The sequence below is a fragment of the Tupaia chinensis genome, unplaced genomic scaffold, assembly GCF_000334495.1.
Source record: "Tupaia chinensis unplaced genomic scaffold, TupChi_1.0 Scaffold141724_1, whole genome shotgun sequence".
Taxonomy (NCBI): domain Eukaryota; kingdom Metazoa; phylum Chordata; class Mammalia; order Scandentia; family Tupaiidae; genus Tupaia; species Tupaia belangeri.
The window spans coordinates 48,095-75,125 of record NW_006201581.1 but is presented as its reverse complement, the minus strand read 5'-3'; the positions used below and the strand labels follow the sequence as shown (position 1 = coordinate 75,125).

Genomic DNA, 27,031 nt, shown 5'->3' with positions numbered 1-27,031 from the left:
CTTTCTTTGAGCTAGCACTGATGGAGGCTTGCATGGAGTACTTGTTTAGACAGCAGTAGACTAGAGTTAGCAAGCCAATTTTTTTTTCTTGAGAGGTTTTTGCTATAGGGTATGCGCACTCGCCAGAAAGACTGAGAGAGACAGAGAGACAGAAAGTGAGTTATCACTCCCCCAGGAGAGATGGCCACGCCGCAATCCCTTCTCCTCCATTCTCCTCCTGGAATCTTGGGCATACATGCATCTGGTGTTAGTTTAAGCCACCAGGTCTGGGACTTGAACTGCGGTCGACTATCTGGGAGTCCAGCAACATAGCCATTATGCCATCTGCTGGTCCCAGCAAGCCAATTTTAAAAGTTCAGCAAAATAGTCTGGACTTGATCAGTAACCAGAAAGTATCAAAAGTTCTTAAGGGAGTAATATCATGAAAATGGTAGAAATTTAATGGAATAGGGACCACCAGGTGACATGGTAGTTAAGGCACTAGACTCCCACATGACCGACTGTGGTTCAATTCCCAGAGCTGGCAACTTGCTTTCTCACTTTCCCCTTCTCTCTCTTTCTCTGTCTCCTTGGTCAAATTAAAAAATAAATACTAAAAACAAATAAAATTAAATAAATAATTATAAAAAGGAAATTCAGTGGAATAGTCTGGCATATGGAGAGATGAGAGAATGGAAGTTGTTTTTGGTAATGGGACAGAGACAAAGAGAGCCTAGGTTAGAGAATGGAATAGGACAACAGAATTTAGGTATGTTTTGAAGGAAGGGTTAAAAGACAGTCCCTGGTAACTGTGGAGTTGGTCATTGGTAGTGGAAATGAGCCACAGACTTCCAATAGACCATGGCTTTCTAGGGGCATAAATAAAGCAAGGTTTTTTTTGAAAATATGTATCCCTTTAAAATAACTGCTCACTTCTAGCCTATCATCAGAGTCCTTCACTGAGTGATACTTAGCACACTGTAATTCCCAAAGGTAGCAATTCCTGTCTTTAATTGGCTGATGGTATGATCAGTATTATTTCCAAACTCGAAACAGCAGAGTTAATTTTGTAAACTATGACCTTCATGGAGTTACTTTTCCCAATAGAAATTGCACAGAAAAGGAATATACATCCTACCTCTTGGGTTATTAGAAGATCACTGGCCCTTCTCCAATTAGAATTTATAGTTGGATGAATATTAGGATTTTATGTTAATTATTTGAGAGTTTTCTTTATATTCAGCTGACCTAAAATCTGGTACACTCTTATATAAATTTAGATCTCATCTTTAGACTTCTCACTTTCACTCTCTCTTTTTTCCTAAATTTTAAGTTTTTCTTTAGAGAGAGTCAAGGATACTGGTATCAGCCCAAGCTGGTTGTTTTTAACATTTGCTCTTTAAAATTTCTTTCAAGCTAATAGAATTTTTATATCTGGGCATGAATTAATGATATGGCCTTTAGTTTAAAAAAACTAGAACTCATTCCATTGATATCTTTTTAAAATAATGCTATCCTCAAATATTTGTATGTTTTGTGTTGTAGTGGGAATTATAAATTCAGCCTGTGAATCTAAGATAACAAGCTGGGTATGCTATGGATAGCGCATGAACGAAATTGATTCTCAGCAGACTTATAAAGCCATTGAAATGTCTCTTGTCTTTGTCTCCCTCTTTCTACTGTTTCTACCTTTGGTATTATTTAGTCCTTTCTCCTCAGGGCCCAAATGTCCAAATGTTTCTGGTGCTCTCTTATCTCCATGCTCTTAATCTTTGTGCTCCTAGAAAGATTCTGGGACATCTCATCCACACTGAGGTAAGGGAGGTAATCTTTACCTGGTGATGTGCTGAAAGTAGATATACTTCCAACAGCCTCTGTCTGAAGCACATGTTTTTGGGGACTGAGTTTTTAATGCTTTGGTGCTCTCTTATCTCCATGCTCTTAATCTTTGTGCTCCTAGAAAGATTCTGGGACATCTCATCCACACTGAGGTAAGGGAGGTAATCTTTACCTGGTGATGTGCTGAAAGTAGATATACTTCCAACAGCCTCTGTCTGAAGCACATGTTTTTGGGGACTGAGTTTTTAATGCTTTCTGAGTTTGTTGTGTGTGTGTGTGTGTGTGTGTTTGCATATCTAGAAGGGATTCAGTAGAAAGTCGAAAGATAAAAGTCCCACTGGATTTTTAGACACCAGACAACTTAGTAAGAATGGCATATGGGGGAAACAGGGATCACAGCAGCCATTTTGAACTCTCTCAAGTCACCATCTGTCCCAATCTGACCCTTCACTTAGCGCTGCCTCAGCAGATGGTGACAATCTTCACTGAAAACTCCCTCAAGGATGGAATGGAAGGGGATTTTGCCTATATTTACATCCCTGACAAAGCACAGGTTGAGAACCATGGTAGAAATTCAATGATCAGGTACTTATAAACTCAATATTGCAGTATTTATAACCACTTGGGATTCATTATTCTGGTATACTTTGAATATCACGGTATTTGCTAGTTGGAATCTGTTGCTAACAGCTATCCAAAGGGCCAGAACCAAAGTGAACGTGTACTGAGTACAAGGAGCTGTTACTTATATCTTCTCTTCAATTCAATACTGGTAATGCCTTTTTAGGAAGGGGCTGTTAACCCCTTATAACATTTGGGGATCTTGACTTAGGGACATTAAGAAACTTGCCCCATTCAAGCGGATAATAAATAGAAGGAAGGGCTTCAAGCTCTTAGTCTGTTTTGATTTTATTATCTATTTTAAGGTAGGGTCCATGTAACTAGAGAATGGTATATATGTTCCAAACAGCAGATAACTTCCCAATGGCCATGGGGGTTAAATGGAGGAAGATTACTTCCGGTTTGCTGTTGTAGGAAAGAAGAAAAGGGGAGGTAATCTTTATCTGGAGATGTGCTGAAAGCAGATATACTTCTAACTGGCTCTGTCTGAAGCACATGTATTTGAAAGACTGAGTATCTTATAAGCTGAGTCGAAATATTCTGACAAAAGGATAAGTCGATGAGATTCACAAAGTGATAGCTATAACAATAGTAAGTAGATGCATGTTTTCCAAAAGCATAAAATGCGTTCTTAAACTGACTCAGGTTTCTCTTTGCAGAAAAACATCATTCAGTTTATTGGTCTATGTGATCTTTGTTGCCTGACAATTTTAGGTGTTGGCTGGGATAGGATGATATTGATTGATTATAAAGAATTGACATCGGGCCCTGCCAGCGGCATGGAGCATGCGGGCCATGGCCAGCAGCCTGCGCACGGCCTCGGCGCCCACCGTGCCCTGCCCGCTGCGGCCTTGGCGGCTGCGGGTGTAACTGTCCGGACGCTGTGCACGGGACCGGCTCTGCTGTCAGTGTGTAAATTCACAGTGAAACATGAGTAGATAACAACAGAAAATGGTGTTGGAACAGTGGGAATCAGCAATTTTGCACAGGAAGCTTTGGGAGATGTTTATTGTAGTCTGCCTGAAGTTGGGACAAAACTGAACAAACAAGATGAGTTTGGTGCTTTGGAAAGTGTAAAAGCTGCTAGTGAACTCTATTCTCCTCTGTCAGAAGTAACTGAAATTAATGAAGCTCTTGCAGAAAATCCAGGACTTGTCAACAAATCTTGTTATGGAGATGGTTGGCTGATCAAGATGACACTGAGTAACCCTTCAGAACTAGATGAACTAAGGAGTGAAGATGCCTATGAGAAATACGTAAAGTCTATTGAAGAGTAAAAGTAGAACCCTTAAATAAAGTAGTGTAAAATAACTTAATCCAGGCATGGTTGTCTTAAATTAGTGGTTGATAGAAGACTTAAATTGCAACTTTTAGCAATGCCAGTGGAAAAAGAAACTACTCTGAACATTACTACTGGAAAGAAAAACCCCTTAACTTTCTAATGATCATATTTTTAATAAACACAAAATGCATCTTTTTCATGATAAAAAAAAGAATTGACATCTGCTAGGTATCATACCAAATCTCAACCTTTATCCCTATAGATAGTCACATGCATATAAATCTTCATGCTTTTCATTTTATAGGCCCTCAAAAATCCAATGTACATTAAAGAATTCACATCTCTGCTATTTATATATTTTAAAGAATTATTTTATTTAACTTTATTTATTTATTTATTTAAATTTGACCAGAAAGGAGGACAGAGCGAGAGAGAGAGAGAACAAGAGAGATGGAAAGTGAGAGAGAAAGCCACCAGGTCCAGGACTCAAACCATAGTCGGCCATGTGGGAGAGAGTCCAGCGCCCTTAACCACCATGCCACTTGCCAGCCCCAACACATCTCTGATATTTAATAAGAAAGAAACAAAGTTTTTTTTTTTTTTGTTGTTTTTTTTTTAAAGCACTTTGTGTGTCTCAAACCTTTGGGATGTGCTAACAAGAACCTAGGTATCCATAAACTTCAAAAATTTTTTGATGTATTAGGAAGGTGGGTTGGCAGACTAATATCATTCTTTTTCACTATAGGGTATATGTGCTTTCCAGAGAGAGAGAGAGAAAGAGAGAAGGTGAGAAATCACCCCCTTCAGTGAGATGGCCATACCACAAACCCTTCTCTTCCAATCTCCTCTCAGGATTTTAGGCATGCAGGTACACACCTGATGTGATTTGCAAGCCTCTGGGTCCAGGACTCAAACTATGCAGTCAACCATGTGGGATCCAGTGTCTTAACTTCCATGTCACCTGCTGACTCAAAAATAAGATATTAATTTCAGTTTAGGCTTAAAGTAAAGGTACTTAAAGGCCTTTCTTGCATATAATAACTATTTTTATAATATTGTAGAAAGTATTTGCTTTGGGGACCAGTGTAATGGCTATGTTGCTGGACTCCCATGTAGTTGACCGCGGTTCGCGTCTCAGACCTGATGGCTTAAAACTCATGCTGGGCGCGTGTGCGTGCGTGTGTGCCCAAGATCCCGAGAGGAGAACAGAGGAGAAGGGATTGGGGCATGGCCATCCCCCCTGGGGGCTGATTTCTCGCTTTCTGTCTCTCTGTCTCTCTCTGTCTGTCTGGCGAGCGCATGCGCCCTATAGCAAAAACCTCTCCAAATAAAAGAGAAAGTATTTGCTTTGGTAGGGAAGTAACAGGAAACCCTTCTTAAATTCAGATTTAAATGAAGAGAGCAAACCCATGAGACCTGAGGATATGACTGCATGAAGGAAATCTCTTAACTGGCAGGAGAAGAACTCAATAGCTACAGGCAGTACCCTTGATCCTTCATGCTCTGTTATTTAGATAATAAATAATACTACTCCAACTGCCACCAACGCACACGCACACACACACACACACACACACACACTCACACACTCACGCGCATGCCTTATCTCCACATTATCCCTATGGCTTTCTTTATGGTAAAAAGGAATGGAAAGCAAAGTTAATTATATTAAGTATTCATTATTAGTACTGATGATTTCCTGTGTGCTGGGCTCTACGCTACATGATTGACATGTGTATTCCTTTATCAATAATAAATTTCAGAGACAGGTAATATCCTGCCCATTTTGCAGAGAGAAGACTGAATATCCAAGAGAGTGTTCACATTCACCAATAAAACAGTGCTTGACCTGATTCAAATGCAGCTCTTTCCCACCGAATATTGAATTGACTTTCTGTGTCCTAGTGGTTAAAAGGCTGTAGAGACAAACAGTTCCCAGGAAAATTTTTGTGTGAACCTCAGAACTGAAGCCACTGTCCAAACTCACTTGCTTCTTAAATGTCAGTTTAAATGTCCCTGTTACCCTGAAGGATAGCCTCCAGGACACCAATACTCAGAAGTCCTATTGTAGGCTGCACTAGCTACGTAATTTGTCGGGCAGAGTGCAAAATGAAAATGTGGAATTCCTTGTTAATAATTCTTAAGAAATTCTCAAATTAAAGAACAATAATAAATAGGGACCAGCAGTTGGCATAATGGCTATGTTGCTGGACTCCCGTGTAGTCAACTGTAGTTTGAGGCCTGGACTCGGGGGCTTAAACTCATGCCGGGCACATGTGTGTGCATGCCCAAGATCCCAAGAGAAGAATGGAGAAGAAGGGATTGCACCATGGCCATTCCCCTGGGGGTTAATTTATTGCTTTCTCTCTCTCTCTCTCTTTCTGGTGAGTGCACACACTCTATAGCAAAATCCTCTCAATAATAATAATAATAAAGAAATAAAATGAAATAAATAATTATTTAAAAAGTAAAAAACAAGGCTGCAGGTGGTGTGGTGAATAAGGTGCTGGACTCCCACGTGACTGACTATAGTTTGAGTCCTGGACCTGGCAGCTTGCTTTCTCTCTCTGTCTCTGTCTTTCTCTCAATAAATTGAAGAATAATAACAAATAAATATTTTTTTAAAAAAAAAGAAATTCAAGACACTATAGCAGAGCATTAAACTGACTGTGGTGTCCACAGGGGTGAAGGACTTTGTGATGACAAAGGTACCATGCTCATGAAGTAGCTCTGACTCCAGGAAATATAGCTATATCAAGTGGATCCTGGTCAGGGCTGAATTTTGCATTCTGGTTGGGGTGGGTTTGGCAAGTCCTTTGAGTGGACTTCTCTCTCTCCTGAGGTCTCTTTCTCTGTATGGAAATCTAAATTCTTTCTAGCAAGGATTTCGTTTCCTAGTCTACATTCCGATTCTGTCTATAGTGATGTGCACTTGTGATGGGAAGATAATTGACTCCAAAGTCCAATCAAGGTGGTTTATAGACCTGGTCTGGCTCTGATGAAGTTTACACCTCTTTGATATATTAGGTCGTCAGGAAAGTCATTATGTATTTTTCTATGCAAAAATGCTTCATGACTTTTCTGACGACCCAACAAAATTTGGGAAATAAAGTTCAAATGGGTACAGCATTTCTTTGTATTTGTTTTTGTCAATAAAGTAAAATTAATCCCATTGAATAGACATTCCTTTAATCTCAGTTTATGTTTCCCTTATGATTTTGGTGTGAAAATGTTCTTTCTATTACAAAGAGGTATTAATGATACATAGTAGTTGGTTTTGAATAGTGTTCACTAGTGAAATAAAAAATGGATACTCTTTGGGCTAGGCCATGGTCTAGCGGTTAAGGAGCTGGATCCCACATGGTTGACTGCCGAGCTGGTTCTTGTGGCTTGCCCAGAATCATGACAGGGTGGAGAAATGGAGCAGAAGAGATTGTGGCATGATTGTGCCCCATTTGGGGCTGCTTTCTCCCTCTCCCTCTCTCCCTGGCAAATGCATGCCCTCTCTGGAAAAATAGAAAAAAGTTTGGTGCTCTAAGGCAAGATTCCCAGTATTTGGAAGAATATTTCACTGGTTCATTAAATACAAGTCTGGAAACCTGTAGGACAGAAGGTGAAGTGTACGGTGGAAAGGGCTCTGGAATCAGATGAAACCTTTCTCTTCTTACGGCCTTTGTCCTTTGCTCTACCTAGAGAAGACTAGATCAGATGATTGCTTTCTGTCTTCCTACTTTAGCAGACTCTGATAACTGATTGCATAGCTCTCATTGCTACATAACAGGGAGAATTTGAATTACAGACCAAACGTGTCCTATTTATCCAATTCGTAGAGAAACACAGAGAAGGCAACTTAAGGGAATCTGAAAACAGAATAACCATGAAAGCAACCCAACAGCTGCTTAATAGATGGTAAGGCAAGCCCATCATAAAATGTACTATGGTATGTCATAATGGTTGGGATACCAATGAGAAAGTTCTATCTTAAGGACCATTGGCTGAGTCACATTGTACTGGCCAAACAGTCAGTGAACATCTGCTTATTTAAAACATTCCTCTGTAATTCTTTCCTTTATACTTTATCCTTTAAAAAATTCCTTAGGATACATTTTGCTTGGTCTATTAAGCCCACAGTGCCATTTTGAAAAGCACGTGTTCAAATTACTTCCATAATGCATCAAAAAGTATGATAAAGGGACTTGCAAATTTAACACAGAGTTTCAGTCCCAGTCTTGCACTAATAGGCATTCAGTAAATATTTGGTAAGTACATTTTCAGAAAAATGTACTTGCCCTGTGATTTCGTACCATTATAAACATACCTAATAACTTCTCTCTCTCTCCCCTTTTTTTTAAAGCTAAATTTTGCCAGGGGTCTCTTGTACAGCTACTATGCAGTTAACTTTGTGCCCCTGGAATTGTCAAAACAAACTTAACTGCTCTCAGGAACGCTGATCCAGTATCACTGTCAAAATGTTTGACAACGATTCCGCCAAATGTTTGTGGAACAGCTGTGCTACTCTTCTGCCTGAGTCATTTTCCTTCTTTCTTTTTGGCCCAATCTTGTGATTCATCATTCTGCTTTTAGAATATTTGCCTATTTTTAAACCAGTCAAAGAAAGCAGCCACTGCTTAAAAGTAAACACACTACACTTCAAGTTGGGGCAGCTTTGTAAGCAGCTTCACACGCCCTGAAATTTCTGGCTGGCAGAGATGCCAGCTAAACCAGATGGCATTGAGCAGTGAAAGGCTGGTCTGGCTTTCAGACGTGCTAGACTCCTTACATCTGCCTTTGGTTTACTGGTTTCCACAGCCATTTCTTTCTTGGGTTAACCCAACTTGATCCATTCTTTAGCAAAAGTCTTTCAGTTTGCTTGTCTACGATATCCATTGTATTTCTTTGTCCACCAGCTAGACTTTTATTTCAACTCCAGTGCAGTCTTCAAAAAGCTTTTTGAAAAATGTGTATAATGAGGCAATGATGTAGATATTTCTTTCTTTCTTTTTATCTTTTTTTTTTTTTTTTCAGAGAGATTTTTGTGGGGACCAGTGGGTGGAGTGGTGGTTAAGGTGCTGGGCACTCCCACATGGCCGACCAGGGTTCAAGTCCTGAATCTGGTGGCTTGCTTTCTCACTTCCTCTCTTTCTCACTGTCACCCTCTGTCTCTCTCTGGTCAAACTAAAAAATAAGTGAATGAATAAATAAAATAAAATAAATAATTATTTAAAAATAAAAAAGAGAGAGATTTTTGCTATAGGGCATATGCCCTCACTGGAAACACAGGGAGACAGAGACAGAAAGCCAGAAAATCATCCCCTAGGGGTATGGCCATGCCACAATCCCTTTTCCTCCCTTCTCCTCTTGGGATCTTGGGCACGCACATACCTATACTTGGCGTGAGTTTTAAGACACCAGGTCTGGGACTAGAACTGTGGTTAACTGCGAAGGAGTCCAGCAATATAACCATTATGCCATCTGCTGGTCCCCAATGATGTAGATATTTCAAAAAAAATTTTTTTTTTTTGAGAGGTTTTTCGCTATAGGGCGCGTGTGCTCGCCAGACAGAGAGAGACATAGAGACAGAAAGCGAGAAATCACCCCCCAGGGGGGATGGTCACGCTGCAATCCCTTCTCCTCCATTCTCCTCTCGGGATCTTGGGCACGCACGCACACGCGCCTGGCGTGAGTTTTAAGCCACCGGGTCCGGGGCACGAACCACGGTGGACTACGTGGGAATCCAGCGACACAGCCATTATGCTAACTGCTGGTTCCCCCCAAAATTTCTGCATTATAATAAACTTGTACTTTAATTCCATTTTCCATAAACTTTTTAAAAGTCCCTTTGTATATGCCTTGACATGGTGTAACTATAATGATGTAGAGTTCCATAATCAGTTGTCTTAATTCTGGGTCATACCAGGTATTTCTACTTACATTACAATACTAAAGCGACTGGAAAGCCTTCTTTTCCCCCATTTTTATAATTAAATTGGAAGGACTGTGACTTTACAAGGGGAAAGGCGGATTAAATCTCAGGAGGCCTTCAGAGCCATTCCTGGGCTGTCTTTTAGAACTCTCACATGTGTGGGGACCAGCATATGGTGTAATGGTTATATCACTGGACTCCCACATAGTTTACTATGGTTCAAGTCCTGGAATCGGTGGTTTAAACCTACTCCGGGCACGGGTGTGTGCATGCCCAAGATCCCAAGAAGAGAATAGAGAAGGGATTGCAATGTAGCCATTTCCCCTGGAGGGTGATTTCTTGCTTTCCGCCTTTCTGTCTCTCTCTGTTTCTGTGGCAAGCACATGTACCTTATGATAAAAATAAATCTCTCTCGCAGGAAACAAACAAACAAAAACAAACAAACAAACAAACAAAACCAAAACAAACAAACAAAAAACACAAAAAACTCTCACATGTGTGACTATGGTTTGAATCCCGGACCTGGTGGCATGAAAAATCATACAGAGCGCATGCGTGCATGCCCATAATCCTGAGAGGAGAATAGAGGAGAAGGGATTGTTGCATGGCCACCCTCTGGGGGATGATTTCTTACTCTCCCTTTCACTGTTTCTCTGTCTCACACACACTCTCTCTCTCTCTGGCAAGTGCACGTGCCCTATGGCAAAAACCTAAACAAACAATCAAATAACACCCTATCTACTCTTGTACTTTACAGAAGTGTTTTCTCCTTCCAACAAGTGCCTGCTCATCTATGATTAATAGGGTTGCGATGCCACAGTATAACATGTTCCCATTTATCTGTGCCAGATTGTTCTGGCCTTAGACCCAATGAGCGCTAATCAGCATGATGTCTAGGTTACTGAAATTGTACTGAAGTAAATGTAAATGTACCTAAAACTAAAATCAGTTTTACAAAGTGCAAGTTTTATAATGAAAGCTACCTCTAAAGGGTCAGTGGCGACAAGTGGATGTCTTCCTTCGGCCCGGTCTTTGCAAATAATGGGGTACATTCTCTCTGTCTCTCTCTCAATACACAGTGATTGGCAGAATTTATCACTTTTAGTTTAAGTAGGAAGAGAACATGCAAGGGCCTGGTGCTTGGGGGTTGGATCTCCTCGTTTCTTCTGAAGACTCTCTCACAGCCTGCAGCAAGGGTCTTGGGAAATTTCTGTTTTCATCTGTCCTGTGAAGGTGAAGCTGAATAGTGTCAGGGGACCCATGGACAGCTATTGCTTGACAAGGTGTAGCTACAAAATGGATTCACATTTGGAGATGCATTGTCATTGCTTTAAGCTACTTTTAAATGGGAGTATTATTACATTACTTTTGACTTAAATATGCCAGAGGCTAAGTGATATGACCTTTAAGGTGTTTGGCAGAGGTTAATACTATCCTTGTTTGAGTTATCTTTCTGGCGATTATCTTCCATGTCTTCCAAGAAACATAATCCCTTAGAAGCAAGGAGTGCAGGAAACCAGCAGTTAGCGTAATGGCTATATCACTGGACTCCCACATAGTCGACTGCGGTTCGCGTCCCGGACCCGGTGGCTTAAAACTCATGCTGGTCGCGTGTGCGTGCGTTCCCAAGATCCCGAGAGGAGAATGGAGGAGAAGGGATTGTGGTGTGGCCATCCCCCCTGGGGGGTGATTTCTCGCTTTCTGTCTCTATGTCTCTCTCTGTCTGTCTGGTGAGTGTACGTGCCCTATAGCAAAAACCTCTCCAAAAAAAATAAAGAAAGAAAGAAAGAAAAAAAAGAAGCAAGGAGTGCCTTGTGTACTCTTTTTATTCTGTAAGTGGGTGAACTGTACTATGGGTGAGTCAGGAGATGATTCTTCTTTCTGCATATCACCTCCTCTAGTTCAAAAGGAATATCAATCCTTTTTAAATTTTTTAAGAGAGATTTTTGCTATAGGGCACATGTGCTCACCAGAGAGACAGAAAGCAAGATATCACCCCCTGGGGGAGATGGCCAAGCTGCAATCCCTTCTCCATTTTCCTCTTGGGATTTTGGGCACACATGCACATATGCCTGGTGTGAGTTTTAAGCTGCTGGGTCTGGGACTCAAACTGCAGTCAACCACATGGGAGTCCAGCAATGTAACCATTATGCCATCTCCTCAATCAGGCTTTTGTTTGTTTGTTTTCATTTTTTTTTTAAATTTGCTACATGGTACATGTGCAAGAGAGAGAGAGAGAAAGCACTCCCCAGACCCCCCCCACCCCCACCCCCCAGGGGGGACGACCATGTAATGTCTTCTCCATTCTCCTTTGAGATTTTGGACATGCACACATGTGTGTCTGGTGCGTTTTTCAAGCCACTGGGTACAAGACTCAGACCATGCAGCTGGCCATGTGGGATTCAGCCACCTTAACACCATACCACCTGGCTGGCTCCATTAGTTGAATGGAGCCAATATTTTTCTTCACTTTATTATAATTTCAAACAATTTTAAAAAAAGAGTTTATCTTAGAGAATAGCTGAGAGAGAGAGAGAGAGAACCGTTCTCAATAGGGTCTCAGACCATGAACTCCTTCCCTCCCGCAGCCTTTCCCAGCCAGATAGGATCATGGACACACACACGTGCACACTCAGTATATACAGGTCAATCCTGCAACTCAACTCTAATCTTCCATATGGCTTCTAGTACTACAGAAAGGTTGTACTGCTGTGCCACCATGGCTGGGCCTACCTTTGGTTTTTTAGTTATTCTTCAAGTTTATGTTTTGTCTTATCCTCATAGTCACAGGCACTGGGGTAGGGGTTGAAAATTCATAGCTGATTCACCTTCAGAGCCAGAGTTCTGCAGGGAAATTTGGAAGTTCCGCTCACAAAGTACTGTCCTCTACCACCAGGGTTGGGTCAGCAGTATATTCTTGAAGAGAGTTGAGGGTGACCTGGATATTTTAGGCTATGTTTCTGCCAGATTTCCTGGGATCCTTCTGAGAACTGCTTGTTTTGATCCTGTTACAGCAGCCTGTTGCCAATCAGGCAGTTTAAGTGCTTGCTCAGGAGGTCTTTCAGGCAGCTGAGATGAAGTTGCCATGACTCTCTGGGCTTGGCTCTCCTGTAACAAAACCATGGTTTCTGCCTCAGGTGGGGAGTGTTGCCTGGGGAGTGTATTGGAAAGAAATGCTCTGCGTAGACTGAGCTTGTAACCCACTGTAACTCAGAACAAGTTTCTGGTTGTCTGTTAGTGGTGGTTTGTTGTAAGAGTGGAGGGCAAAACCATCAACGCCTGTGATACTCAGAGTCATCCTGAGCCGAACCAATGCTTGTATTTTTCACTAACATGTTCTGTCTCGCTGAAGTTGTTCTGGTCAACTCATGAGCACTTGTTAAAGCATTTTACTGTATATCATTATTATTTGGTTTTGGCTAATGTGGGAGTATCGGAAGAAAAGCCATCATTCTTGATTGGAGAACTACCAGCCTGAATATTTGAGGATTCCAGTATTTGCTTACAAAATTTTAGTCAGGATGATTAAACTCTGTCTTCTTCTATGTATATAGAAAATGAGCAAAATAGTCTTCTATGATGTGTCTGTTTGTAGCTGAAGTGATGAAAATAACTGAAGCAACATATTCTGATGGTTCAGCTATGTGAGTCTAAGGATGGGCCATGATCATGATGGAAAGGGCTGTATTGTGAAGAATCATTTTGTTCTTATGCTTTAGATGATACACCTCCTGAAGAGTCCATTCCTTTGGCCTTTCCAGAATTAGACCAGCAACTACAGGTAAGGATTTTTCTCAAGTCCCTTTTCTTCCCTCCTTTATGTCACAAAAGTATTGTGGGCTGGAGAGGGGTCTAACTGGGAAAGACTGCCTTGGACACGGAGCAGGAGGATTTGAAGTCGCTGAGGATGGTGTTTCTAGAGCTCAAAAGTCAGGTTGGAGCTTCTTACAGTGCCCCTGTCTGGGCAACTGGCTATGGCACCAGGATATCAAGAGCTTGTATTAGAAACCAGCTTCAATTTTAAGGATTTTTTTTTTTGGGGGGGAGAGGTTTTTGCTATAGGGCGCGTGCGCTCGCCAGACAGACAAGAGAGACAGAGAGATAGAAAGCGAGAAATCACCCCCCAGGGGGGATGTTCACACCACAATCCCTTCTCCTCCATTCTCCTCTCGGAATCTTGGGCATGCACGCACATGCGCCCAGTGTGAGTTTTAAGCCACCGGGTCCAGGACGCAAACCGCGGTCAACTATGTGGGAGTCCAGTGACATAGCCATTATGCTAATTGTTGGTCGCAATTTTAAGGAATTTTGAAACTGGGAAAAGTTCTAGTCTCTTCTCTCCTCGGCTATGGCTATCTCTGGGTCATTGCAATTTTGGCTCCATTTTGGATTAGGGATTTAGTGGTAAACTCTGCAAACAATAATCTTTCATTCCTTACTCTCTGTTCCTTCCCTAGTTTTCTGACAATGTTTAATAGAATATAGTTATTATAACTTAAAATTGTCTTATTTTATCCATAAGAAAAATATTTTGGGTATATAGTTTCTACAAGATCTATTGAAAGGTATCTCATTTTCAAATTGCTTGAGGATATGTATGCTCACTGGAGAGAGAAACAGAGAGATAGAGAGCAGAAAATGAGAAAGTGCCCCCCATGGTGGATGGCCACACCACAATCCCTTCTACTCTCTTTCTCCATTTTGGGCACACGTGCATGCACAAATGAGTGGCATGTTTTTCAAGCTGTAGTATTTGGGACTCAAACCTATAGTTGGCCATGTGGGATCCAACTGCCATAACCAGCAGGCTACCAGCAGCCCCAAAATATATCCCATTTAATCACACCAGCATTATTCGAAAAGAATTAAATTATGACACTTAAATTTTCTACAAATGATATATGGTGATTCCAGGCAAAGATAGTTTTAGAAGGAGGTTTGGCCTAAAAGATGTGGATCCTGGCCTTAGATTGGCCATTTAATACTTTAGTACTTAGTTTGGCACTCACATTTGGACAAGTCTAATAGAAGTCTTGAATCATGTACACAGATATTTTGCTTGGTCACCACTATTTTCCCCCTCACTGTTGATTTTAAAAGCATTTAGGAGGGGTTTGCAACCTCTAGTTCCCAACAGACCCTAGCACTTTCTATTATCTTACATTCAGCAGATTTTCTCATTTGTGAGTATGCCAGATATACTAGAATTATTTGAGGTTGGGATCCCAGTTCCTGGACAGCCCTCAAGAGAGATAGGGAGAACAAAGAACAAGCACCGTGCAACCCCAGATAGTATTCCTTTTTGTTTGCTTCAGTTACCTCAGGGTCCATACCCTGAACTGATAACCCAAAAGCAATTAGGTCAGCTTTGTGGGGTTGATGCCATAGGGCTGGGGTGGCCCTGGGTTGTGTAAGCTGGGTTCTTGCAAGAGCCCTTGGCAGCAGTCTGCCCACAGTAAGCCTGCTCAGTAAAATCATATCAACTGGGTAGATATTACTGAAGATTGTATAGAAGGCAGGAGATTTATAGTGATCACTACTACACAGTAGTCAGAGACAACTCAGTCATCGTCATCCCCTAGAACTTCCTATCAGCTGTCAACCATCTTAGGTTCCTCTTCTCCTATCCCCCGTGTAGGGTCTTCAATCCAGTGCTCCTGGTTACTGATACCTGACCAAACCCCCCTGCTACAACCAATCTTCTGCCAATATCTATTTCTTCTTTCCTTTTTTAAATTAATTTTTAGAAGACCTTTTTTAAAATAATTATTTTGTTCATTTATTTATTTAAATTTGCTATGGAGCATGTGTGCTCACCAGAAAGAGAGAGAAAAAGGGAAAGTGAAAAAGCAAACCACCAGATCTGAGACTCAAAGTAGGATCAGCCATGTGGGAGTCCAGTGACCTAACTACCATGCCACCTGCTGGCCCTTTTCTTTCCTTTTTTTTTTTTTTTTTTGATATTTGTCCTAGGGTGCATGTGCTTGTAAAAAAAAACAAAAGACAAAGAGAAGGAGAGTGAAAGGGAGAGTGAGAAAATATTTTCCAATGGGGTATGGTCATGTCACAATCTCTTCTTCGTTCCTCCATCTGCTGGGACTTGGGGCATGCATGCACACATGCCCATTATGTTCTTCAAGTCACCAGAGTCAGGTGACCATGTGGGATCTAGCTACCTTTATCAGTGGGCCACGGGGGTAGCCTAATTTCTTTTCAGGATGGATAATTATTTAGTCTTCCCTTGCTTTTCCTTCTGGGGTGCTCACTTTGCCTAAGATGATCTTTGCTTAGGTTCTGTCCTCACAGAGCAGCTGTCTATGTATTGTCAATGATGAAGTTGAGCTTTTAAAATAATTATTTTCCCTCAGTTACTGGTTTTCCCTTTATTTTACTTCTACCTCAAAGCTATAGTAATATCATCAAAATTAGGTGAAAATAATGAATAGGCATATTTTGAAAATAAAATAGTAACAACATATTCAGGTTCTTGTTCCCCCATCAAATTATAGATTATGAATTCTACTTTTTTGCATAAAATGCTTCCCCCCACCCCTTTGGAACCTCTGAAGGTCTTCTCTGACTCGTGAGTTACTCTCCACGGGATTCATAACACCCTTAGCAAATATGCAGATTATTTTTCTGTTAAAGCATTGCTAGTCCATTTGAATTTTACAGCTTTAATTCCATTCAAAATATATTAGAAATTACATTTATTTAATTATTTTACTCCAGTGAGACTATTTCATCTTCGCTGATCTTTAATGAGCTAGGCAGTTGAGAGAATGGTTTCTGGCTCAGGGATTTCAGTTTTTTCCCCTTAAAACACATTATTGCTTTACCTCTTCATGAGCAGAGAGAACATTTCCAGAATTACAAATAAAAGCATTCAAGTAAGTGCTTGTTTGCTGGGTAAAGGATATGACTGAGTTTGTTACAAACATTTCTCATTTGTCAGGACATTTGGTAGGCTGCCTCTGTCTAGAACCTTTGCCTGTGACCTTTATATTCCTGGACATGAGTGATTAAAAAGCAAAGTAGTAAGGACTGAGTGGGGAAAAGTAACACAGAAAACAATATCTGAAGGCAGACTCTTGTTCCCATGCTTAGTATAACCATATAGACTTAAGCCATTCTGCATCAGGGAGTCCCCGTATCAAAAGCAGTGTGTCTAAAAAGGAACAATCCACACGGCGGAGTACGCAGTATTTTCAGTCATGTGGGCTTTCATCACATAGTAATGGCTCCTGGAATTTCACTATCATACTCCATTATGAATGGATGCAAGTTAGGTTATAAAGACCTGAAGTGCCTTGTGGTTGTCATGACTTGCTTGAGGATGAACTAACTCTTGATTACCTGTATTAAAGCCTTTAAACTTGCCAAGTGAAAAATAAATGGTGCCTGGTGATGATTGCTAGCCCTACCTTCTTCAAACCCTTGGATTTACATCATACTAACACATTGGGTGTCTACCAGACAAGGGGTGTTTCCTTATGTATAATCTAATTTGATCATTGCAATAAATACATAAGGAGCTGCTGTATCTCCATTTTGCCAATGAGATACCTGAGGTCAAATTTTGGTCTAAAAAATTTGCTATTCCTCTCTTTCTCTTACATTTTTTAAAGATTTATTTACTTGCATTTGTTGTTGTTATTATTTTTAAAAATTTGATGAGAGAGAGAGAGAGAGAGAGAGCAAGAAAGCAAGCCACCAGGTCTGGGACTCGAACTGTGATCAGCCATGTGGGAATCCAGTGTCTGTAACTACCACTCTACCTGGTGGCCCCTTTCCTTTACATTTTTTGTGGAGTCTATGGGGTGCTTAAATTACTTTAGTAGGTAGAGATTTTGCTGTTGTTTCTGGTTTGCAAGGTTGTCATAATGTAGTTATGGAACAACCTTGTAAAATCTGTTCTTTCTGATATCCATTACACATTCTTTGGTAGTCTATAAAATGCAGCTATAAAATACCTATTTGGTAGATACTCTATCACCAATTTGACCCCCAAGATTTTTCTGTTGCTTTGCCAAGAATGTGGACATGTTTGAGCATGTAGTTCATGATGTTTCTATTTTCAAAGAAGCCAAAAAAAGCCTTGTGCAAGAATAGCAGTGACAAACATTTCTCTTGATGTCTCTATTAATGCAAAATGTTGGGCAAGAGACCTCAGGGTAAGGTGCATGTTCAAATTAACATCTCTTTCTCTCTCTTTTTTTTTTTTTTTTTTGAGAGATTTTTGCTATAGGGCATGTGTGCTTGCCAGAAAGAGAGAGACAGAAAGCAAGAAATCATTCCCGGGGGGATGGCCCCTCCTCAATCCCTTTCTCCTCCATTCTCTTCTGGGGATCTTGGGCACTCATGCACACATGCCTGGTATGAGTTTAAGCCACTGGATTTGGGACTCAAATCGACTATGTGGGAGTCTAGCGAAATAGCCATTACACCAACTGCTGGTCTCATTAACATCTCTTTATAATATTCATTTGTGAGATGTGGGTGGGTCTTCACCTAGGGGCAGGTGGAAGGCTGATTATTACTTTTTAAAAATTTTCTGTGGATATCTGTGCTCACTAGAGAGAGAGACAGAGATAGATAGAGAGGACTCCCCTACCACCCCCCAGGGAAGACAGCTATGCCACAATCCCTTCTCCTCCATACTCCTCTCAAGATTTTAGTCATGCATGCGTGTATGCTTGGTATGTTTTTCAAGCAGCTGGGTCTGGGACTTGAACTATGCAGTTGGTTGCATGGTGTAAAGTCATTTTAACCACCACACCATTGCTGGCCCTGTGCAGATTTCTTTCTTGGGGCTAGATTTTTAAATTCCCCATGCCATTTGAGGCAGTATTTGGGTAAGAGTTAGTTTAGACCATAGGGTTAGAAGAAAGGAGGCCCAATTCTTTGTCCACTTACAGGAACGATGAAAAACTATTCCTTTTCTTTAGGCTTTCTCCTATTTGAAAGAGATACTGAATGATTTCTTTCTCTTTATTCTGATGGATGGTAGAATCTTTTAGTGGTTCTTCCAGGGTTTGGGTGAAAACCAAACCAGTCTAATAGCTTAACCATGTTGTCATGTTTTAGAAACCATGATGTGACCTATGCATGATCCAAAGCTATGCTGCAATGTGGTCTTAATTGCATTGGAACGAGGAGTATATTTTTATATTTGGGTGACGTGGTAACAGGTAGATTGTAGTAAATTTCCTAACGGGAACTACAGTGACTGAATGCTAGGCATTGGCATTAGATTAGCCTGAATTTGGATCTTTGCTCTTCTGCTCTGTCAAACTAGTAGTTTCATCATTTTGATCATATTATTTTTCTTTCTTTTTTATATTAATTTATTTAAAAAATTTTTAAATATACATTCAATCACATTGTTTAGCTTACAATGTGAACATTTCAATATGTGAACATTTTTTGATCATATTATTACATTCTCTTAAATCTCAGTTTTCTGAACTGCGAAGTTCATAGTGTAAGATCAACCTTACACTGTTGTTGAAATTAAATATGGTAATAAACAAATCTAGCACAGTGATTGGCAATAATTAACCAGTTAATGTAAATGTTTGTCCCTGGTGAAATTTATTGAATGAAATTTAAGAACAAGTAATATACATGTGTAAAATGAAATAAAAAAGCAACCCTTTGAATTTTGGAATTAGGAATAGAGTATCTAATACTCTCTTCTTTTTTTTTTTTTTTTATTAAACCAAGGTACTTGAAAAACAATATCACTTTCTTCTTTTTTTTTTTTTAACCAAATTGTGCAATAGCTTCCATCTCTCCTGAAGTCCTCCTATCTAATCTGAGATGGCTGTGACAGGTGCCTCTGGGGTACACACTGAACTTGCATTTTTTTAGGCAGACACCGTTAAGTCCAGAAACTGATGTCACCACCATGAATAAACAACTTGGTAGCTTCAGTTATGTACCATAGTATCTTGTTATCGAAACAGCCTCACCAGAAATTCTTTTAGGTTTTGTATCAGTATATTGCTTGATATCTGGGAAATGGAAATGATAGAAAATGAAGAAGTCTCAGCCTTATAGGATTCTGCTATACTGGTCTTTAACATGCACCTGGAGGTGAGCTTAGGAAAGTCTCACAGAAAGTGTGGAAAATAATGGATATCTTCATAGAGAAGTTGAAAAGTATCTTGCAGTTGTTTGGCTGCCATGACCATACAGAAAACATACATAGACACTTTCAGTCTTTATAATAGTACCAATAATTATTATATTTTTAGAAATTCAGTGGTCATTAGTGTATGCCTTGTTGGAAAAATTTGAGACCTCTCTTGAGTACTCTTTTGCTTACATCAATAGAAATGACTTAAATGTACTTTACTCCAGTATAACATTATGCATATGCTATGCAGTGTAATTACTGGTGATTACTTAGGTCATAATATAGATACTGGAGAAATGACAGTTCTTAAAATATTTTAGGGTTAGCCATAGAGTGGTGCTGATAGTACTGGTTCCACATGGTTTGAGTCCTGGACCCAGCCACCAGAAAACCACTCTGGGCATGTGTGCATGTAGACTCAAAATCTCAAAGGAGAAACAGAAGAGAAAGGATTGCAATGTGACCATCTCTCGTGGGGAAAATTTCCTTCCTTTCTCTCTCTCTCTGTCTCTCTCACTGTCACTTGTGCACAAGTGCATGTGCACTCTGGCAAGAATTAAAAAAAATTAAATATTAAACATTTTATTATAGCGTTTTTAAATATCAGAATTATCCATTCTGTTTTTCCTCCTAGCTTTAACAAACTACACTTGCTAATTTTGAGACTTTAAAATGTAATATAAATTTAAACCAGGCACCCCTATTCTCCTAAAACAGGTAACACTGAGAATCTAGGAATAAATACAAGTCTGTTCGGCAGCTGTAGAATGTTTAGCTTCCTAAATATATCTGCTGTGCAGGAAGCTGGGATAGGAAAATTAAATTCTTACATTTCTGAATTGAATGGGGCCAGCAGTATTTGAAGAAGCCAAGGAGAAGACGGAAACTCATAAGCTGTTGTTGCTGAAAGATGCTTGGCTGGGTCCTTTCCAGGGGATGGGAAGCCACAATGAGAGGAGCTTGTTATGACCCTGACTCGGGCAAAGGGCAGAAATGGTATGGTGTGGCTAAAGTAGCATTCTTGGAACAGAAACCTGTGGTTTCTCTCTTACTTCATCTTGTTAAATCAGTCCTGCTGATGAGGGTGGTTACCAGAGATCACAGTGGCTTCCTCACGTTGCCCTGTAACCTAAAGCCCTTGCAAGCTCCAGGCTTGGGCGTTAGTGAGAGGAGGTAGAGATGAAGGAATGGGGGTGAAGAGGAAGTGCCTCCTCCTGGACTCTGACCTCATCCCAGCCCCGATCTGTATTTTGGAGAAGGCCTTTGTCAAAGTTAGCCTAAGGAACCGTTAGGAGAATGTCTTAATTTAACCTCCTTAGAACTTGCTGTGTTATGTACTAGGTCAGATACCATGGTATTGACCATGTCTGAAAAGTTGATTCTGTAATTACATGGAATTTGCGCTTTCCTGGGCATGGTGGCTAGCCTGTAATACCAGCTATTCTGGGGGCTGAGGCAAGAGGATTGCAAGTTCAAGGCCAGCCTGGGAAACACAGGGACTTTGTCTCAAAGAAAAGAAAAAAGAAAGATTAATATTTTTACGTTTTTGTTGTTCAAATCAACAACCTTTGCATTTCTTTTCTTTGGAATGCAAGATTTCATTCATTTTTTTTTTTCTTTTTTTGGAGAGGTTTTTGCCATAGGGCGTGTGCGCTCGCCAGAAAGACAGAGAGAGGCAGAGAGATAGAAAGCGAAAAATCACCCCCCAGGGGGGGATGGCCACGCCGCAATCTCCTCCATTCTCCTCTCAGGATCTTGGGCACGCATGCACATGCACCCGGCATGAGTTTTAAGCCACTGGGTCCAGGACGCGAACCGTGGTCGACTATGTGGGAGTCCAGTGACATAGCCATTACGCTAACTGCTGGTTCCCTTTTATATTATTTTATTTTATTTTATTTTTTCATTTTTAAACTGGAAATCTGATTCTTATGCTTGACTTTTAGAAATCTATTTTTTTAGGATGAAACTTTTATTCAATGAACACTGTTGGTCATATGCAAGATCTTCAAAAAGTTTGTGGAAAATGCACATTATGAAAAAATATGCATGGATTTTAATTCTTGAGCTCAAATGAACTTGTACTTTAATTCAGTTTTCCACGAACTTTTTGAAGTCCTCTAGTACATTCTCTCCTATTTTAAGGGAATAAGAAGTAAGAGAGAGTCATCCTCAAAGAGGACTTTATGATACCATGCATGTGCACATTTTAGACCATGAAGCAAAGAGAATATTCTGTATCATACAGAACAACACAGCACGTTCATCTATAATTCCACTTTTTATATTAGATATAAGCCCTAAACATCTTAATACTTTTATTCATCAGAATTCCTATTGGGATGAGAACCATATATATTTAAACACATTCTTTGACCAGGTTTCTGGGCTGGTGTAAATGTGCGATGATGTCAACTACCTTTGGAGGACAATGGCTCTAGCTAGCCAGAGGATACTTCATTAACCCAGTGATGTTTGTGGTTAGCACTGAATGGCACAGGAGAAATGTAAAGTTCCTGGAGAGAAATCTGACAGAAAGATTGGCTACAGATGAAGAAAGCCTCAATGGGGAAATCTGGTAGCAATGTTTAGAAGATGGGAGAAGGGCAGCTGAAACATCTAATAAGATGATTTTCTCTTTGCATTATTTTTTTGTTGTTGTTGTGGTAAAAACCACATAGGATAACATTCACTAGTGTTAAGTATATTCACAGTTGTGTAACTAATCTCCAGAACTCTTACCTTGCAAAACTGAAACTCTGTGCCCATTGAACAACTTGCCATTTCTCTTTCCTTTCAGCCTCTGGAAATGAATGAGATAATTGTACAATGCTATGGTGGGTTACGCAATATAACCTCCTTCCTTAAAAAAAAAACATTTGTATTGGTCTCTAATATTTTCATGAAATTGGGAGAGCTTAGAGTAGTGCTGAGTTTATGTCAGGTTGGAATAAAAATAGCATGCAAGGACTGGAGGCTGAAACGGTACTTGGCATCTTTTTATGTCCCTGGGCTCTAAGCATTTTTAACTTGTTCTTTTCATTTTAATTAATTAACTAATTAATTAATTCTTTTAAAGAATTATTTATTCAATTTTATTTATTCATTCATTTTATTTTTTAATTTGACCAGAAAGACACACACACACACACACACACACACACACACACACACACACACATACACATACACACAGAGAGAGAGAGAGAGAGAGAGAGAAAGTGAGAAATCAAACCACCAGGTCCGAGACTTGAACCGTGGTCGGCCAGGTGGGAGTCCAGTGCCCTTATCCACCATGCCACCTGCCAGCCCCCTAATTAATTAATTTTTATATTTGATCTCTGTGTATCATTACAATATACCAAATAAATTTTCCTGTTGTGAATACACCATATATTGGTTCAGTCAAAGATACTGCCATATATATTATCATCAACAGATAATTTTCCATTTTTGTGTCCCTTAAATGTTTTTCTTCTTTCTTTTTCCACTTGATTCCCTCCCTCTCACCCTTGACCCTTTTCCTTCTTTCCTCCTACACTGTTCCTAGTATCCAGAATTTCTCTCCATACATTTATACCTTCTAATCTTTCAGTTTCTGCCATAGGGTGTAGACGTTTGGTATATATTGAGTGGGGACATACCATGCCTCTCTTTCATAGTCTGGCTTGTTTCACTTAGCAGTAAATCTTCCGTACTCATACACTTTCTATCAAAAAAGAATTTAAAAGAGCAAGCCATTAAAAACAATGAGACTTTTTAAAAAATTAACACTTTTTATTGTAGGAAATCTTGAAGATATTATAAATAGGTAGCATAAGCACCCTGCTAAGAGCAATGTGGATACTGAATGCATCCTGAAAGCTACCAGCCTGATCATACTACCTATATATAATAATATTTTCAAATTTACCACAATTAAGAAGTGCCAACAGAAATAATAAACAAAACATTTTCCCACTTAATAAAAAGCATTGCAAGATAGTAAGATAAGGGGTAAAATGGGCTCTTTCCTTAAAAAAATTATGCATGGGGCGTGGTGGCGCCCACCCTATGGCAAAAAAATTATGCATATAATTTTCAGGTTTTTTTTTTTTTTTTTTTTAAGTTTTCGCCATGTGGTGCATACTTTTGCTGGAGAGAGACAGAAAGAGAGAAAATAAGAAATCATCCCTGGAGGGTGGATGGCCATGCCACAGTTCCTTTTCCTCCATTCTCCTCTTGGAATTTTGGGTACACATGCACATGTGCCCAGTGTTTTTTTCAAGTTGCCAAGTCCAGGACTTGAACTGTGGTCAGCAGTGTGAAAGTCCAATGCCCCAACCACCATGCTACCTGCTGGCCTCTCTGTTTTCCTTTTCAATTGTAGCAGCAAAGGACATTTCTCCTTTTACATGGCTGTTCTCATCTATATTCCTTTAAGCATGCAATTCTTTACACAGAGTTCTTGGATCTTTTGGCTGTCACATAAGTAGCTATACTGAACCCATGGTTCAGATCCTATAGATACGATAAGTTATGTACCGGTCTCTTGAATTGAGTATAGTCTATTGGGTGTTTGAAAGGACAAGATAGAATGTGTACACTCAGGACTGTGTAGTAGCAAATCCTTTAACAAGGCTCAGATGATTATACAGCTTGGCTCGGGTGCCTGGAGTACATTGCTTTCATGCCCCTTACTGTTATACCTGATAATTTGCCAGTGTAACAGGTAAAAATTGATGAGTGCTTGGCAATTTCTCAGACACAGACTAGATGAGCCAAGAGTTCTGACTTCCTTTGGCAACAGCTTTATCTCATTGAATGAATTATATTATAGTACTGCCGTGCATTATTTTAAATTTAATTCTATATAGAAATGGATAACAGTTCCAATTGGTTGATTTTATGCTGTAAATATGTTCATGGGCAGTAGGGCAAGATGTTGCATATTATGGTTATTATATTTTCTACAAATTAAGAAAGACATATTTCACATGAAGGTAAATTTGACTCAAATCTACTTAGAATTTTACTTCCTTTAGAAGATCTCGACTCAGAGGCCTCATGATAAATAGGAAAGATCAACTTAGCTATCAATCAGACCATAAACTTTATTAAATTTCTGTTAAATCCTGTGTAGAAATCATTAAATGTAACACCCAAAGAATTCTGTGTCCTTAAGGAATGTATTGAGAGGTGCAATGAATAAGAAATTAGTTAGTTTTCAGTTTGCTAATATAAAATTAGTGAGAATATGAACTAGTCAGATACATAGTTTATATACAAAGACTATACTATAGAAAGGATTAGACCATAGAATACATTTAACAATAAACTCTTCTCAGAATTTACTTAAACTTTTTTTCTATAAATAATTTTAAAAGATTATTTAAAAACTCTTTGGACAGCTATTAACTAGAATTTCTAAAGTAGTGCTTTAAATTGTATGTTGCTAACTTAGATATTAGAATAGTATATTTGAGCTAGCCAGTGGCATGGTGGTTAAGGTGACTGGATCCCACATGGCTAATTGTGCGGTTCAAGTCCTAGATCCAGTGGATGGAAAAACACATTGGGTATTTGTGTGTGTATGCTCAAAAATCCCGAGAGAAGAAAGGGAGAGAAGGGACTGTAGTGTGGCCATCCACCCTGAGAGATGTTTTCTCTCTCTTTCTGTCTCCAGCAAGCACATACACCATATAGCCAAAAATAATAATAATAAACTCAGGGCAAAGGTATTTAAAAATAATTTTGAGGGCTGATTCTGTGGTTAAGGGTACTGGATCCCACATAGCTGACTGCAGTTTGAATCACTGTCCTGGTGACTTGAAAATCATGCTGGGTATGTGTGTGTGTGTGTTTGTGTGTGTGTGTGTGTGTGTGTGTGTCTGCCCCAAATAATGACAGGATGGAGAAATAGAAGAGATGGAACTGCAGGATTGGAGGGGAGAGGTTTGCTTTCTCCCTTTCCCTCTCTGTCTCTCTCTGGTAGGTGGACATACCCTTTAGTAATTTAAATTTATTTTTTTCTTTTCTCTTATGAATAGGACTTTTACCATGTTATGATCAGGAAGGTTTTCCAAGCTGGTCTTTGTTTCCCTCCTGTATGAGAGGAGAGACACAGGCTCTCTTTAGACTGCATGTTACAGACCTGGTTTTATTTGAGATCTGGTCTTTCATACAGGTTAGTTAGTCCTTGCAAGCATTATCTGCAGCCAGTATCATTTCTTCAGGTTGCATGTATTTTTCAGAAGAAAGCCTTTCTATGCCACCCTACATATGCCTCTGGGTTACAGTAACTGGAAGCAAGGGGTAATTGAAATAGATGACTGAAACATCTCCTCACCACTGCTGTTCTCTAAAGCAGCCTTTAAGATATCTGGGGAGAACTGCAGATCATCAAGAGACTAATTTTTCTCCATCACATGGCAGGTAGTGGGCATGTACTGGGTTTCAGGGCTCTGGCTCAGGTGTGAGATGCCCATGAATGACACTGAAGATAAATGTGGGACTTATCCATCCACCGTTCTATTTTTCACCAAATAGAATTAGCTGAACTCTCTCAAATATTGATGGACAATGCCGTTCTCACGGGAACAAATCTTCCCTTAAAGAACATCAGCAGGACAAAATGATGAATGATTTATTCTGATGCAAAGAAATGGGCTGATTTCTCCTTCTTGTCATTTGTGAAGCCTCTGCCACCCTGTCATGACTCCATGGAATCCATGCAGGTCTTCAAACAGCACTGCCAAATAGCAGAAGAATACCATGAGGTCAAAAAGGAAATCGCCCTGCTTGAGGAAAGGAAGTAAGTACTCACCCCACCCCAGCACCCTCAGCTCTGAGCTCTGTAGCTGGGCAAGGATGGGGAGGGAGGTGTATGGAAGGGGGTGGATGGGACAGGCTGAGCTGGGAGATTACAGGAATGATCCAAATAGTGCTGCAGTAGATTCAGTGCTTGACTTCAAGGAGGAATGGAAGAAATAGCAGGAATTGCCCTGTTCAACATTTAATTTTTCTAATGAGAGATTTTAATCTAGGAAATTAAAAATGCTAGAACATTACTCAGAGCTACACCGTATTCTCTGTGAATGTGCCCAGAGGGCCCAGAGCACTTGGGCTTGGGGTGAACTATAATTAATGGTTAAATGGTGGAGGTCCCACTTCAAGTAAAGAAGCCGTTGGATCGCTTTTTGAGTGATGCAAATGTATTAGTTGACTAACTGCATTTTTGTCTGAGTAAGTTTTCATCTTGATAGCT

General features: G+C 39.9%; 1 protein-coding gene and 1 pseudogene across 1 annotated transcript in view; both read left to right on the top strand.

Annotated features, from left to right (window-relative positions):
* Positions 1 to 27,031, top strand: part of MAP3K7CL (MAP3K7 C-terminal like) — a 51,581-nt gene that overhangs the window by 8,044 nt on the left and 16,506 nt on the right. The window contains exons 3-4 of the mRNA XM_027766242.1: positions 13,364 to 13,425; positions 26,463 to 26,578. Of these exons, the coding sequence (XP_027622043.1) occupies positions 13,364 to 13,425; positions 26,463 to 26,578 (178 nt within the window). The remainder of the gene's footprint in view (positions 1 to 13,363; positions 13,426 to 26,462; positions 26,579 to 27,031) is intronic.
* LOC102487230 (glycine cleavage system H protein, mitochondrial-like) lies at positions 3,226 to 3,740 on the top strand (annotated as a pseudogene).